Source organism: Nematocida major (assembly GCF_021653875.1).
Source record: "Nematocida major strain JUm2507 chromosome Unknown 2393, whole genome shotgun sequence".
NCBI lineage: Eukaryota > Fungi > Microsporidia > Nematocida > Nematocida major.
This window is the reverse complement of record NW_025952952.1, coordinates 173,081-187,778: the sequence shown is the minus strand read 5'-3', so window position 1 is coordinate 187,778 and position 14,698 is coordinate 173,081. Positions and strand designations below refer to the sequence as shown.

Genomic DNA, 14,698 nt, shown 5'->3' with positions numbered 1-14,698 from the left:
AGTTTGCATAGCTCCAAACAGGGGAAAAGAGGGCATTTGCTGCCCGAATACCCCGAAGTCGTAAATAAAAGCCAGGATGGAATGGGGAGTATTTTGGGCCTATGGGCTGGGCGTGGCTGTGCTAAAGTGCTTGTGCGCTAGCTTTATATAATAGCATGCCTGGAGGTATAAATTAGCAGGCCAAAGGGCAAATATATGCGCGGAGTGGAACGCTGGATCAGAACACGCACTCTAATGAGTCTTCTCTTTGCTTTTGCGGCCGCGTACCAGCCTCACTCTATATCGTGCGCACGAGAAGACGTCAAGGTGCTAAAAAGAGTTTTCTTTGGCACGGGGAAGAAAGACGTGCTAAACATTCCTGTGGCCGAGGCAATTGCAGAGCTAGGCAGTGCCAAGGCAAACATGGACACGATTTATTTGGTGCTGCTGCGGCACAGGTACACGCTGGAGTGCACTGAGCTGGTCAACAGCGTGAACTGGGCAAAGCTAGCCCTGGACGAGTTTTTGGAGAAGCTCCAGGAGGTCTGCGCGTACATTGAAGAAGAAAAAAGCGCAGCCAGGATAGAAGAAGAGCTGCACAGATACATGAAAAAACATGTGGAAGAGGCCGGAGAGGAAAGCCCCCGCTGGAAGGACCGGTTTGTTTCTCTGCTTTTTCTGGACCCTGCGCTGGTCTACGAAAACTACTACAAAAACGCGCTTGATGCGAATATAATGAACAAAAAGGGCCTTCCAAGACATGAAATATCCGCGCTCTATAAAGAGTGTGCCGACAGGGTTGCAAGCATCATGGAGGTGCGGGCAAGCCTATTGTACACTATAGAGAAGGCAGCCGTGCAGTGCAACACCATGCATATGTACCATGCAAAGCTGTTTGCCGAGGCAGAGCAGGGCCCTCTCCTATGCAGCCTATACCAGGAGATCACAAAGCATGTTCCAGAGTACTTTCCGGAAGGCTTCCACAAGGTGCTTCACTTCTACAATGACCTCCTAGCATCTGCCAGCATACGCAAGGGAGACACCTCGCTCTTTGCCTGCTTTGCATGCCATGAAAGGCCACCGCGTGCAGAGAGGGTTGACACATTCGGGCTTTGGCAGTTTATGAACAATATCCTGGAAAAAGCAAGCGCGGCTGTATGGAAACACGCGGAAAAGCTCCTGTGCACAAAGGAAATAAGCGAAAAGGACAGGCTGCGGCTTACCAAGCAGTGGGCGCGCCGAATGAAAAAATACTCCGCGCTGGAAACAATGCCAGAAAGCATGCAAGCAGTGCGGAAGTATATGGACGCAAATGCAGAGTGCCCAAACCGGATTCTGGATGCACACAAGCACTGCACGCGCAAAAACGACTGCGCAAGGAGTGTACACAGCGATGTATTAGGCATGTATGCAAAGGGAAAGGCCGACTTTCTAGCCCCTCTCTCGATTCGCGACGTTCTAAGGCACATTGCCCCAAAAGGCGCAGATATAGACTGGAGCAGGCTTTTGAAAAGGGCGCCCAACCAGGTGTTTGCCGAGACGTGCAAAGGGGCGCAGTATTGCCGGCTTCTTGTAGGCAAAAGCAGGCGCACAAAGCCGGCGCTTGCTGCGAGCTGCACAGAAGGCACGCCGCCTTGCTCTATACACAAATGCCTGGTACTTCCCCAGAAAAATGCTCTAGAGACAGCAGGCGTAGACTACTTCGGTGTACTGCTGACATACAGAAACATTCTGGTTGGGAACGCGGTTTGCATCATGGCTGGGCTTTTCTATGCTGACTGCGCAGAGGTGTTTGGTCCTGCATCTGCCGAATCTCTATACGAAGCTGTGGAGCAAGAGCTGCACACTTTGCACGCGTTCCTTGCTCTGTTTGCGCACAAGCAAGTAGTGGATGCAGTTTTGCACAGGAGAAGAATTTCTGAGTGTTTTCAGAAGGAGAGCGCGAAAATAGAAAAAATGTACAGGGAAAAAAAGAGCAAAAAACAACAAAGTACACTTTTTTCAGAAAGCCAAATGTTTGCAGGCGCCCCGCCCGCAGACAAACCAATTGGAAGTGCCCTTGAGAAGAAGAAAGCTGCAGTGGCCGAGTATGCGCTAGCGTATAGCACGATAGAAGAAATGCGGCAGAGAAACTATAGCTCTTTAGTCCCGCTTGGCGACAAGGAGCCCAGCGCTCTATACCGGCTTCTGCCCCCCTACACAACAGAGTGCTACTATACTGGCCTGATCGACTCTCTGCGCAAACGCGGGCAGAGCGGCGCATACAAAAACATGGCCTTGGAAACAGTCAGATACGTGGAAGACTTCAAAGAGAGGGCCCGGGGAGCAGGCGGCTGTGCAGGCGTAAACCAGGAAGAAACAAGCCTGCGAAAATATATCCAAATGAAAACAGCCAAAAAGAGTTTGCTGCCCTCGAGCTATGTAGAGGCGTGCAGGGCAATGGAGCTGTTCTATTTGGGGCGGGCACCAGACAACTATGTTTCCAGAGCTGTCTGGGGAAGCCTTTTCCAGTTTTTGGGTGCAGTGCACAGCTTGGGGTACAACTTTGCGGCGGCCTCGCACTATGTTCATGCTAAGTATGCAGAAGCTACAGCCTGGGGCCCACCAAGCGCGCACATTCAGCACCCTAATGGCGCCGGGAGCATGCGAGCGCGCTTTCTGCTGGAGCGCCTTGTGCAGCACAAAGAGCCAGACTTTCGCGACATAAACTGGCCGCTCATCAGGGCAGACCTGAAAGCCTGCATTGGCGAGCTAGAAAAAAGGTGTGCGTGCTTGGAAAAGGAAGAGCCAGAAGAGCCTTGCGCCTTGCAAGACTCCGCCTCCTCGAAACTGCAGGAGGCTTCTGACAACGGGCATGCATCCAGAATGGAGGGCCAGGAGTGCACCAAAAAGCCTTTTCTGCTTGAAAGCAGAGAAGCCGTGCCAAGCCAAAAGTGCTCAAGGAAGGAGAAGCCGAAAAGCAGTATTAGCCCCCAAAAAGAGAGCTCGACGATGTGCACAGTGGGCATGTGCCTGGTGGCTATTCTTCTGGTGGCGGGTGCAGGCGCTCTGTACGTGGCGTATACATAGAAAACTTGTGCGTCCAATGGGCGAAGGTCTGCGAAAAGAAACGCAAGTGGGTGGGTGCGGTGCCAGGGAAAGGCCAAACATTCCAAATGAAAAGCGCCAGAGCAGGCCTGAGAGGCTGCACGTGTGGCGGACGCAAAGAACGCGCGCTTTCTTCTATATAATACATTTCTATTAACACTTCTGGGATGCCGCGCAATGGAAGGGCATTTGTGTCTATTTTAGCAAATACTTTTTATTTCTCATGGCAAAAGTGCAACTTGACTGCAGAACATTCAAGGAAAGAATGGAGAACATAACTCTTGCGCTCCCTGATGACGTGGACGGGCTTATGATAACATTTGGAGAACGAGACAGCACATTTTCGTATGGGATAAACTCGGCTATGTTTTTCTATTTGCTAGGATACGAGTTTCCGGCGACTTCTCTCATTATAAGAAAAACCGAGGTAATAGCAGTCTCCAGCGCGAAAAAGTGTTTGATACTTGACCAGCTGAAGGAGACGGTCAGCATACGGACGTTTAGCAGGATGAAGGATCTATCGAACCAGCAGGCCATACTTTCTAGCATTCGGGAAATATGCGGGGACAAGCCGCTGGGCGTGCTCAAGGAGGAGCGGGGCGAGTCTGTGCGCGCCTGGGAGGGCGCACTCAGCGTGAAAGACATAACCCCGTGCATAGAGAGCGTGCTGCTGAAAAAGGACAGAAAGCAGCAGGACCTGATGCGGCTTGCAAGCGTGTCTGCTATGCAGATTTCCATGCTGCTGGAGAGCAAAATAAAGCAGATCATAAAGACGGACGACAGGGTGATTCATGAAGAGCTGAGCGACCAGATCGAGGCTGCCCTGGAGGTGGAGATGAAAAGGCTGCCGGACGAGCTGGACCAGTCGTACATTGAGCTGTGCTTCACGCCTGTCATACAGAGCGGAGGGCGGTATCTAAAGGAAAAAACCGAGCGGGGCGAGTTTGTCAACCCGTACAAAGAGCAGCTTCTGTACTTTGACATAATCAGCTACTACCTGTGGGTGGCATACAAGGGGCACTGCTCGCACGTTGGAAGGACTCTTCTGGTCAGCCCCAACAAAAAAAGCAAGGTGGTTCTGGGGTATGTTTTGAGGCTGATGAAGTACCTTCTTAGAAACATATCGATTGAAAGGACGCCGGAGCAGATAAAGAGCGAGACCATGAAAAGGTTCAACGACGTGGTAGACCCCATGTACCAAGAGGAGCTGGGCAGGAAAATAAAAATGGAGCTGGGCCCGTCTATTGGAATCCGGCCAGAAGAAGGCGGCGCAGGGGGCATGGAGGCCCAAAAAATACAGAGCAACTCGCTTTTTGTGGTTTCTGTTGGATTCTACGATCTTGTGCACATGATTGAAGAGGACGACAGAATAGGCACAGTCCACATGGAAAACGTGGTGATGATGGAAGGCGGGGCGCCGAAGCTGCTGACGCCCTTCAGCCCGGAGGTGTCGGACTACGTGTACGAGAAGGCAGAGGAGCAGACAAAGAGAACTCTGATGGGCAGAAGGCTTAGAAACAGGGACCGGGAGCTGGAAAGGGCGAACGAAATCAACGAGCACCAGAAGCAGCTCATGGACGAGCTGATTGAGGAGCAGCTGCAGTTCTACAAAACGCACGAGGTGCAGGAGGAGGAAGAGGCTGTGGAGGCCGCCGAAAAGTTTGTGTCATACGAAAAGGAGGCGCTGATACCAAGGGGGTCGCCTGTCATAAAAATCGACAAGAAGGCGTCGAGCGTGGTCATTCCCGTGTTTGGCGCTGCCGTTCCCTTCCACATAGACACAATAAAAACAGCCACAAAAACGATAGAGGACCAAATCGGGTATCTGAAAATATCCTTCTACCAGCCCAGCGGCGAAACAACCTCAAGCGCAAACTTCCTGCTTTCTTTGCTGATCAAGGACACGCAGGAGAACGTGATGACTGCATGGAAAGAAATAAACAACATGAAAAAGGAGGAGGAAGAGGACTCTGGGGACTTTGTGGAAGAGGGCGAGCAGGAGGACCTGCAGGTTGTGCAGGACAGGGTGGAGACGCTCCAAAACGTGTTCATGCGCTGCGACCACCGGATGGGAACAAAGAAAAACGTGGCCAGCACGGTGGAGCTCCACAAGAACGGGCTCAGATACCACTCAAAAACAGCCGGAGACATAGACATCCTGTTTTCCAAAATCAAGCACATGTTCCTGCAGCCGGGGGCAGCGGAGTCGCCCACGATTCTGCATTTTAGGCTGTCTGCGCCGATCATGGTTGCAGACAAAAGAACCGCGGACATCCAGTTTTTCAGGGACTGCACGGCAAATGCAGTGCACGACACGAGGAAAACCCGAAACCGGGCTGGCGGTGAGGACGCAGAGATGTATGAGGAAGAAGAGGAAGAGCGGATGCGGGAGGAGATAAACGACGCATTTTACGAGTTTGCGCAGCACGTTACCCGGAAGTCCAGAGTTACTCTGGAGGAGCCGATTTCAAAGGGGTTCTACGGGGTTCCGCACCGGCAGAGCGTGCTTATACAGCCTACAGCAGAGTGTCTGGTGAATCTGACAGAGTTCCCGTTCTTTATTTTGCCGCTGAAGGAAATTGAAATTCTGAACTTTGAGAGACGGGTTTCGGGGGTGACGACCTCTGACCTGGTTTTTGTGCTGAAGGATAAGAGCAAGGCGCCCATGCATGTATATGGAATATCTGCATCCTCTGTGCCGTGGATGATGGACTTCTTTGATTCAAAGAATATATGCTTTACCGAGACCAAGGTAAATATACAGTGGAATAACGTGATTCGGAGCATTTTGAACGACCCAGTGGCCTTCTACGAGGGAGGCGCGTGGGCAATTCTGCAGCCCAGCAGGGAGGTGGGCGATGGCGAGGAAGAGGCTGCCGATGATGACGACGCAGTCGACTTGGACACCTCAGAAGAGTCTGAGGACGAAGAGGAGGACTTTTTGACCGACGAAGACCTGGCAGAGTCTGAGGAGGAGGAAGAGTCCGAGGAGCAAGACTCTTATGTTGGCGCAGACGACTCGGACGAAAACAGCTTTGTGGTTTCCGACGAGCCCGAAGAGTCTGAAGATGAGGCGCCCCAAAAGAAGAAGCACAAGAGATAACGAAATAAAACCCACACCATGGTTAACGGCTTATTAGAAGACTTTGTGTAAATGCTTTTTGGCGCGGTGCAGAAAACAAAGCCCCAGAAAAAGGGGCGGCTGGCACTGCGTGGCGCGCCATGCTAGCCTGTCACTAAATATGGCAGGCAAAAAGCGCATAAATATTTTACTTTTTATTGAACCCTAGCAAGTAGTTGGCGTGCCGCAAAATGCATGGGAGGCAGAAAGTGTGTGCAGATGCAAGGCACAGTGCGCGGTGCTAGGCTGCACTGAAAGACGCGAGAAAAGCCCAGGCACACAGCGCGCAGGCCTTCCGGGCATTTTCTCTCTTTTTTCTTGCTCAAGCATATAAGTTATTTTTTTATTAACCCTTGCCTATGATGATACACCAAGCGGGAATCTCACTGAGAAGTTGATGAATGCTTTTTGTCTGAGGTTCTTTACGACTAACTCCTTTGCTAGTGTTCTCTTTCTGGCCTTAGAACGTGTTGTAGTTCGGGTGCAGGAGTATTCCTGCGTCTTCGCTCTGCTGGTAGAAGATTCCCTCTTTATATATCAGCTGGTCAATGAGCCCAGAAATTTTCTCTTGCATGCACACGTACTCTTCCTCGGTTGTAAGCTCGTTTTCGTTTTCCTCGATGTACTCTTTTATCAGATCCTCCTTCCCCACGCTTCTGTGGCCTGCGTACGACTGCACTATTTTCACGAGCGAGGACGTGATTTTTATGTACTCGTCATACGAAATGGTAAGGACTTTCTCGCCAACCACGTCCGCCACCGACAGCTTGACGTCGTCCGTCAGCACGTTCATAATCGACCCGGAAAGGAGCATGTATGCCTGCTCCACACACTCTGTGGTGACCTCTTCGAGCCCAAATATCTTTGCAACAGCCTCGCTGAGCCTGATGATGCTTTCCAGCTGTCTGGGGGTTGCGGTGAACGAGTGCACTCCCGTGTTCTTTCTGATCTCCATGTACTTCTCCACAATGGCCTCCCCTGCCTTTTTGGAAATGGCCGGCGTGCGCGTTTTCACGGTTTGAATAAACACTTTCACGTCCTCCACCGTGAATGCGGTTTCCTGGTGAACCGCAACCCCGTTGTGCGCCATGTGGTTTTTGAGTATGTGGCTCGATATGATCTGGTCGTGCTCTGCGCTTATGCTGTCGACCAGAATAAAAAACAGGTCAAATCTAGACATAATGGGCGGGGACAGCCGCACGTTTTGCCTAAGGGTCTTTCTCAGATCGTACCTTCCCCGGACGGGGTTTGCAGCAGCAAGTATGCTCGTGCGCGCGCTGAGCGTTGCATGTATGCCTCCCTTTGCTATTGTGATGCTTTGCTGCTCCATGGCCTCATGGATAGCAACCCTGTCTCTTTCGTCCATCTTGTCAAACTCATCAATGCAGCACACTCCGCTGTCGCTAAGCATAAGGGCGCCGGCCTCTATGCTGAACTCCCCTGTCTCATCTCGGATCACGCTGGCTGTCAGCCCTGCAGCGCTTGACCCCTTTCCAGAAGTGTACACCCCTCTCTCCACGAGCGTGCTTGTTTGCTTCAAAAACTGCGACTTTGACGTTCCCGGGTCGCCCACCAGAAGGATGTTTATGTCTCCTCGCAGGGGAATGCCCTCGGGGGTTTTTTTGGACGTGCCGCCCACCAGCATGAGAAGAATTGCGGTTTTTATGTTTTCGTGTCCGCACACAGAAGGGAAAAGGCTGTTTGCCAGCTTAGAAAGCAGGTTTGGGGCCTGCCTCATTGCATCCACCTTCATCTTATTCAGAGCTGTTACACTCTCTGTGCCCGGGTTGCTCTCCAGCAGCGACGTGTAGGGGTCGTACTGCTTTTTTGCCACGGAGATTCCTGCAAACACCAGCTCGTGGTTTATGCTCTTTCCCTGTGCGCTTCGCCCGCGAACAGCCTCCGCTTCGGGGGCCTTTGTCAGCCCCACTTTCGTTGTGTTGCTGTGCCCCAGCACGTCTCGCGTGCACGAGACCGCCATTAAGTACCCTGTTATCACGGCGCAGTCTCCAGGCTTGGCGATCTCCACCAAGTCGTTTCTTAGCAGAACCTCAATCGTTCGGGGTATTGCATGTGCGTCTCCTGTGTCTCCAACAGGCTCCTGCACCCGAATTTTCTGGTAGTCGCTGAAAACAGACTCGTCAACCGACAGCTTAAACTTTGTCCTGTTCATGCAAATGGGGTTTATGCATGCCAGCGGCTGCCTAAACGTTCTTTCCTGGTGGATGCCCCGTATTATTGCTTTGCACTCCGCACACTCAAAAGAGCCTTCTATCAGCTCGGGCTTTGACTGCGACGAGCGCGTGACTATGCCCGAAAACGAAATCAGCTGCCCAATCAAGCTGGTCTTGAGGTCCCGCACAGAGTAGAGCACGTCCAGGCCGTATATGCAGGGGATAAAGTCTTCCTGCCGCGTGTTTATTCCTTTCTTTTTAAACTCTGGGCAGTACTTGGTTGTGACCATTTCGATTGCCTTGGCCAAGTCCTTTTCCACGCTGGGAAAGCTCTTCTTCACCTCTATGGCCAGCTCCTGGTCATAGCTAAATATGTCCGAGTACTCGATTGGAATAGACCTTCTGTTCTCTTCTATTGCCTTTTTTATTTCCTGCACGTACTTTCGGTTTCTGTTTCTGTCTTCCGCCTCCAAAAAGCCTATGCACTTCTGTATGCAGCTTGCTTCCATATTTTAAAAAACATTTTCTTCGCGTTTTATACACAGCGTCTGCACAAATGGGCCGGTCTGCAAGGGCGCACGCGCCAGACTGCACACTGCTTGAAACACAGCGCCCAGGTCCCACAGCATGCTTTGCACGCGCCCATGCCCCGGCTGGATGTGCATGCTCGCCCTGCAAAGTCTGCAAAAATCGTGCATCCAGGCTGGGCTGGCTTGGGCATCCACTGAACTCGGGCCACTTATATGCGTGCACGCGGCAAGTCTACTTTGATTTTTGTATCTCTTTATTAACTAGTAAGCGTCGCTTTTCTTGCGTCGAGCCAGGATACTGCAATATTATGGAGAGCCGGGCCTTACATGCTGTGCACATATACTGTGTCCATGTCTGACACGCCCAACGACACCAGAGACACATTCAGATCCTCAAAGTTTATTTCCCGGCTAGCAGAGATAAAAGCCTTTGGCTTTTTTATTTTGAAGTGCTCCTTAAGAACGCTCTTAAAGTCGCTCACTGTTGAGGTTGCAGGAAACGTGTGCAGCTTTTTCTGGGTTTCATGTATTATTTTTATAGTTATTCCCCCCTCTGCGTTTGGATCTGCCATGCTTTGCCTGTCTTTTGACGCCGTCAGTGGTTTTATTTCCGCCTCTATCATGGACGCGCTCTGCATGGCCTTTAGCCCGTCAATCTCCACCTGTGCTTTTTCCAGGTTGTTTTTTCTGTCTTCCTGGATCAGTCTTCTCACCCTTTGTATGTACTCTTCCTGCTCCTGCTTTTCCTGCGCCTCCTTTTTCCTGCGGGCCTCGGCTTTCATTTTCTCCATCTCAGCCTGTTCTGGGGACGCCTGTGCTGTCTCTCTGGGCTTGACCATGTTTATTTGTAAAAATTACATTTACAATTAAATCAAAGGAGAAATGCCCATACGCGCATAGCGCGTACCAAAGTTCAAATAGATGCGAAGATCAAAGCAGCGCGCAAAATGGGAGGAAGCCCCCCAGCTGCGCGCTTCCTTTGCACCCACAAAATGTTTGCCGAGCAGAGCGCATATTCAGCGGTCTTTATGAATCAGCTTTTTGCAGTCATGCGCACAAGACACTATCTAGAACTGGAATTCCTGGAGTGATTCGCACGCGCAGATGCCTGATCTGCCTCCGCGCCAAACATCTTTCACGCCCGCGCCCCCCCAGGGCAAGCTCTTAATTTGCTGGGCATGGAGTTTCGCGTAAATAGGGACTTCTGCCCTGTTTCCAAGCGGCCGGCGCAGAAGCCCTGTCTTTGTCCGCGCCGTGCTCGCATGCAGTTTTGCACACTCCGTGCAATCTACGGGGTTTCTGGCCTAAAGTGGTTCAGAAGCTCCTCCTCCACTAGCTTTCTAAGGGGAGCCCACTCCTGCTTGGCCTTTTTGTACTCTTCTATTTCCTTGCACACCATGTACACATCAATGTCGCTCCGCGGATACCCCTCCTTGTCCACCAGGGGGTCACCCAGCGTGTAGGAGTACTCATTTCTTAATTTGTCTAGAAGCTGTGCCATCTTTTTTTCTAGTTCTTTAAGCTTGTCTATTCTTTCTTTGGTTAAATCCATGCACTTGAATTTATTTTTTCATGATTGAGAGCATTGCACTAAGAAAGTTCGCTGTCTCGTATTTTCTGGTACACCCTACCAAGCCACTGTGTAATCTGGTCAATAGAATAACAACCACGATACGGAACAGGTTTTTTAAAGGAGAGATCGTGTTTCTCAAGAGCAAGGAGCTGACTGGCCGGATTGTGGAAACAACAAAGACGGGGTACATTGTGGAAATATATGACGACAGCCCATCGCCGCAAAAAGAGGAGGTCAAGGCAGAGAATCTTCTGCGGAAAGACAGCGCCACGAAGAACGAAGTGCTTGGGTTTATACTGAGCGTGACGCGGGACACTCCGCTTGGCCGGATTGTAGCAAACAACATAATACAGGAGTTGGGTGTCTTCAAGGGGCAGAAGCCCTTGAAGAGCATGGACAAGCAGGGAAGCATGTACAAGGCAGACGAGCCTTTTGTCCAGCCGGAGAAAAAAGAAGTCTGCCAGGCCCCCGACCCGCTTGCAGAGGAGAAGGAGCGGGCGCTTGAGGAGCTTGAGGAAAAAAGAGTGGAGGACATATCGAAGGAAATATTAAAAATACCTGCAGAGAAGTGGCAGTCTCCAATAAACACGTACGAGGCAAACCGGAGAATACTCTCTGTGTACGCGTCCCTCAGCGCATTCTCAGATTTCCTTAAGGTGAAAGCGTTTACGCTCGACGACTTCGTTGGCGCTCTGTTTTGTCCCGAGAAAACCACGCGCATTCTGGTGGAGGTGTACTCCAAGCTGCTGAAGGCGATTTCGCATGAGAGAAGGAAGACGGGAAAGGAGGGCCTTAGAGACATGATCCAGGTTGCTTCGAACATAACGTATGACAACCCAGCCCTGCCGGCGCTGGGAAATATGATGGAGGTTAGCGAAATGAAAGAGGACACGGGCTTTACTCGGGTCCAGTGGTTTGCCGGAGACGCAACGTCGAAGACGCTGCAGTCGTACATGAAAAGCTTTGTCTACGACGTGCTGACTGTATACAGTATAAAAGTTGGCACAAACGAGTTCATGCCAGGCTGCGAAAAAGTCCAAAGCCCAGAGTCGCTTGCAATAGACAGACTTCTGATGCTGTCTTTTCTTATGGAGACAGTTGTGCTGGGGATGCGGTTTAGAGGATACTATGACACCGCTGTCAACGAGTACAAGGACAAGGAGAAGGAAAGAGTGCCTGTGGCACACGAGCTGAAGAGGCTGCATGGGGAGGCGCTGGTGACGGAAAGCGCGCAGGACATGAAGACTGTGATCGAAAAAACAGAAAAAACGCTCAAGGGATACAACAATGCATGCAAGCCTGAGATAATAAGGAGCAAAATATACAAATACGCAGACATAACGTTTTTGTACATCGGGGGGCGTCTGTTTTACGAGCACAAAAAGGCTTTCTACATGATTGACGAGGCGAATTGGAGCGGGTTTATAGCTTTGTTTAATCCAGACAAGAGAAAAGACGGCGGACTGGTTGAGAATGTCAAAAAGTTTCTTCGGGTTATATAAAATACCAAATAAAAGCACATAATAGGAAGGGGCATTTATTTATACGACTCTGCAAGCAGCGCCCCAGGGCTCCAAAATCCCTCAGCGCAGTGTGCTGGTGCTTGGGCACCGCGAGGTTTCAGCCAAAGCATCATGCTTCTTTTTATCGCATCCATGCGTGGGTTTTCCAAGATACCAGCGCGCCATCTCAAAGGATTCTGCGCTCTGCAGCTAAACATTGTTGCATGGTGAGAGCAGGTAAAACATGCGGAGGCAAGGCAGCCAGTTGTGTATTTATACTAAAAATATTTGTTTGGGAACCAGGCGAATGTCAGATGCACTCAGCATAGAGAAAATTAGGTCGCAAATACTGGCAAAGCCGATTTTTGCAGCGATAAAGACGACCTGCTCCTACTGTATTAAGTTTCTGAGCACTATTGATAGGCTAAATCTAAAAGACAGCCTACAGGTTGTAGATGATGTGCACCACGCCGCCCTTCTGAAAAACATTCGAAATGTCGTGAGCGAGGTATATAGGCACCACACAGTTCCTATTGTGTTTGTGAATGGCCGGTTTGTTGGCGGAAACGACTCTTTTGAGTCCATTTTAGGGAGGCTGAAGGCAGTCATGGACATTGCTCCGCTGGACCAGTCTCTTGTTCTCACAGAGAGTGGAAAGCTGCCAAAATGATTATGCATGCAATAATAAATTCCGCTGAAATGCAAGGGCTTGTCCGTGTGGGCTCTACTGCGAAAGCATGCGAGTGTTTTGTTTCCTGTTTGCCTGAACGCTCTGCTCACCGCATCATCTTGCATACCACAATGCAAAGGAGGCTCGCGCCCCATGTAAGGAAAAAAAAGCCTGCAGGAGCCTTTGCATGCAGCTGTGCTTTCGGAAAGCCATGGGCGTGCGCAGATGTTGCGCGATCCCTTTTTAGCCCGAGCGTATAATGGGTTGGGCAAGCAAGGTATGCTCGCCCTACATAAAGCCGGTGCAAAGACACAGAAGAAGTTATGCCCAGCACACACACATATAAACACACGGCGCACTTTGAGAATATCTGCAAGGTCTATAGGCTGCAGAGCTCTTTAATCAAGCTGGGCCCGGCGCGGCGCTTCTGTGGGCGGCCGCAGTAGAAAGTATACGTTTCTCCTAATATTCTATTTTATTGTGCATTCAAAGAGAAGGCCGGCTCTGTGCACCATTGTAAAACCGTAGACATTTCTATTATTTATGGAAAGTCGCATGAACTAAAGCGAAGCTGCACAGTTCTTAGGTCCAAGGCCAGAGCCCGATTGCATGAAGCCAAGAAAGTAGGGTCTTCTATGGGTTTGGAGATGTTTGCACACGCAAACACGTGAGGGGCTTTGCGCTACAGATGGGCGCAAGCAAGAAAATGGCAAGGCAAGACATGGCAAGAGCTAGGCTTTAACCCGCCCAAACAGACACTTTCTAGAGCCATTGCTTTCACTCCAGGCGGAAGTGGACCAGAGGAATAGAAAAAGCCAATAAACTCACCGTGGATGCTAAGCATGCGAGCATGATCTTAGGCTTCTCAATTATCAGTTTCTTTGCATTGGCGATGTAATCAGCAGCCTTAGAGGTTTCCAGCTTCTGCATGGGCACTTCAAAGGCAGTGGCCTCCGTGCTTGGGGGCTGGCTGGCGCACTCCAGCGGCTCTGGATCCGAAGGTGCTGCCTCTTTGGCGCTCTTTCTGTTTGAAATAGCCTGGGAAAACACAGCCGGGTCCACTTTTATTTCAAGGCTTTGCAGCATGGGCGTGAAAACATCGGCGAAAAGCTCGGCCAGCTCTAGCTTGGGCATCTGCTCCTGAAAATGGCCCTCTACGGAGACATTTGCATTTCCTGCATTCCTTGTGCTGGCGTCTTTTAGATGCTTTGCGCCCGTGCTTATGCTTTCTTGCAGATCCACAGCCAGCAAAAAAGACTCGACGCACCAATGGGTGACGGTTTTGTCTATTATTGTGCACAAGTCAGCAATGTTTTTTTTCCTAGCGCTTCCCAGCATGTTGGGGTTTGGCTCTTCCATTTTCTGCCAGGAGTCACTAGCTGCTTTAAGAATGTGGCGGTATGTTTGGGCTTTTTCCTTCATGTCCACCAAGGCTTGGGCCACTAGCTTGTCCGCGTCCTTTTTGAGCGCTACAAGGTCAGTTCCCTCGCGCGCCGAAGAGCGCCTGGAACAGGCATCTATATTTTCGCTGTTTTCTTGGCTTTTGTCTGAGTTTTTGAAGAGCTTAAAAACTATATACCCGTGCGCATGCTTTAGGAAGGCGTCTACTTTGGTGTAGAGACTCGTTTCAAGTATTCGCATGGCTATTTTCATATGTGCTTCTATTTCTTGAACTCTTTTTTTTGAGGTGCAATTTCTCAGACTTTCCATAAAATTGCACTATTTTGTGCATATATATGCACATCAATTTAAATTAATAAATGGCCATTAAGCCCCGAGGCTTGATTTCATAAAAAGTATATTAAATCACAAAAAGAAAAGAGCACTGCAGTGGTGCAGGCAAGGAGTGGGCTGAATACTCTGAAAACGTCAAAGCATAGAATAGGCAGGCAGATTGTGGCAGGCCTGCGAGCAGCAGGCTATTTCGAGCCTAAAAGGCTTATGTTTTTGCGCTGTTTTTATCCCCAGCAGGCCGGCTATAAACCGAAAGCTTGCGCTTATATACGACGTGTGTTGTTATCTGATGTTTTTGTTGACATTTTCAAGGCGGCCTAATACATAT

General features: G+C 50.3%; 8 protein-coding genes across 8 annotated transcripts; 4 read left to right on the top strand and 4 right to left on the bottom strand.

Moving 5' to 3' along the window:
• Positions 1-195: 195 nt before the first annotated feature.
• On the top strand, positions 196-3,048 carry NEMAJ01_0966 (uncharacterized protein; the record flags this gene model as incomplete). Its single annotated transcript, XM_047914804.1, has 1 exon — positions 196-3,048. One exon carries the CDS (start codon positions 196-198, stop codon positions 3,046-3,048), a length of 2,853 nt encoding a protein of 950 aa, XP_047770761.1.
• A 241-nt stretch (positions 3,049-3,289) lies between these two features.
• On the top strand, positions 3,290-6,169 carry NEMAJ01_0965 (uncharacterized protein; the record flags this gene model as incomplete). Its single annotated transcript, XM_047914803.1, has 1 exon — positions 3,290-6,169. The coding sequence occupies one exon, from the start codon at positions 3,290-3,292 to the stop codon at positions 6,167-6,169; it is 2,880 nt and encodes a 959-aa protein (XP_047770760.1).
• Positions 6,170-6,647: 478 nt separating this feature from the next.
• Positions 6,648-8,870, bottom strand: NEMAJ01_0964 (DNA replication licensing factor MCM6; the record flags this gene model as incomplete). The annotated part of the gene is made up of 1 exon (XM_047914802.1): positions 6,648-8,870. The coding sequence occupies one exon, from the start codon at positions 8,868-8,870 to the stop codon at positions 6,648-6,650; it is 2,223 nt and encodes a 740-aa protein (XP_047770759.1).
• Positions 8,871-9,214: 344 nt separating this feature from the next.
• On the bottom strand, positions 9,215-9,730 carry NEMAJ01_0963 (uncharacterized protein; the record flags this gene model as incomplete). Its single annotated transcript, XM_047914801.1, has 1 exon — positions 9,215-9,730. The coding sequence occupies one exon, from the start codon at positions 9,728-9,730 to the stop codon at positions 9,215-9,217; it is 516 nt and encodes a 171-aa protein (XP_047770758.1).
• A 449-nt stretch (positions 9,731-10,179) lies between these two features.
• NEMAJ01_0863 (uncharacterized protein) lies at positions 10,180-10,443 on the bottom strand (the record flags this gene model as incomplete). The annotated part of the gene is made up of 1 exon (XM_047914701.1): positions 10,180-10,443. One exon carries the CDS (start codon positions 10,441-10,443, stop codon positions 10,180-10,182), a length of 264 nt encoding a protein of 87 aa, XP_047770658.1.
• A 20-nt stretch (positions 10,444-10,463) lies between these two features.
• Positions 10,464-11,966, top strand: NEMAJ01_0962 (uncharacterized protein; the record flags this gene model as incomplete). Its single annotated transcript, XM_047914800.1, has 1 exon — positions 10,464-11,966. The coding sequence occupies one exon, from the start codon at positions 10,464-10,466 to the stop codon at positions 11,964-11,966; it is 1,503 nt and encodes a 500-aa protein (XP_047770757.1).
• Positions 11,967-12,273: 307 nt separating this feature from the next.
• NEMAJ01_0961 (glutaredoxin 3) lies at positions 12,274-12,636 on the top strand (the record flags this gene model as incomplete). The annotated part of the gene is made up of 1 exon (XM_047914799.1): positions 12,274-12,636. The coding sequence occupies one exon, from the start codon at positions 12,274-12,276 to the stop codon at positions 12,634-12,636; it is 363 nt and encodes a 120-aa protein (XP_047770756.1).
• A 777-nt stretch (positions 12,637-13,413) lies between these two features.
• NEMAJ01_0960 (uncharacterized protein) lies at positions 13,414-14,346 on the bottom strand (the record flags this gene model as incomplete). The annotated part of the gene is made up of 1 exon (XM_047914798.1): positions 13,414-14,346. One exon carries the CDS (start codon positions 14,344-14,346, stop codon positions 13,414-13,416), a length of 933 nt encoding a protein of 310 aa, XP_047770755.1.
• Positions 14,347-14,698: the final 352 nt, after the last annotated feature.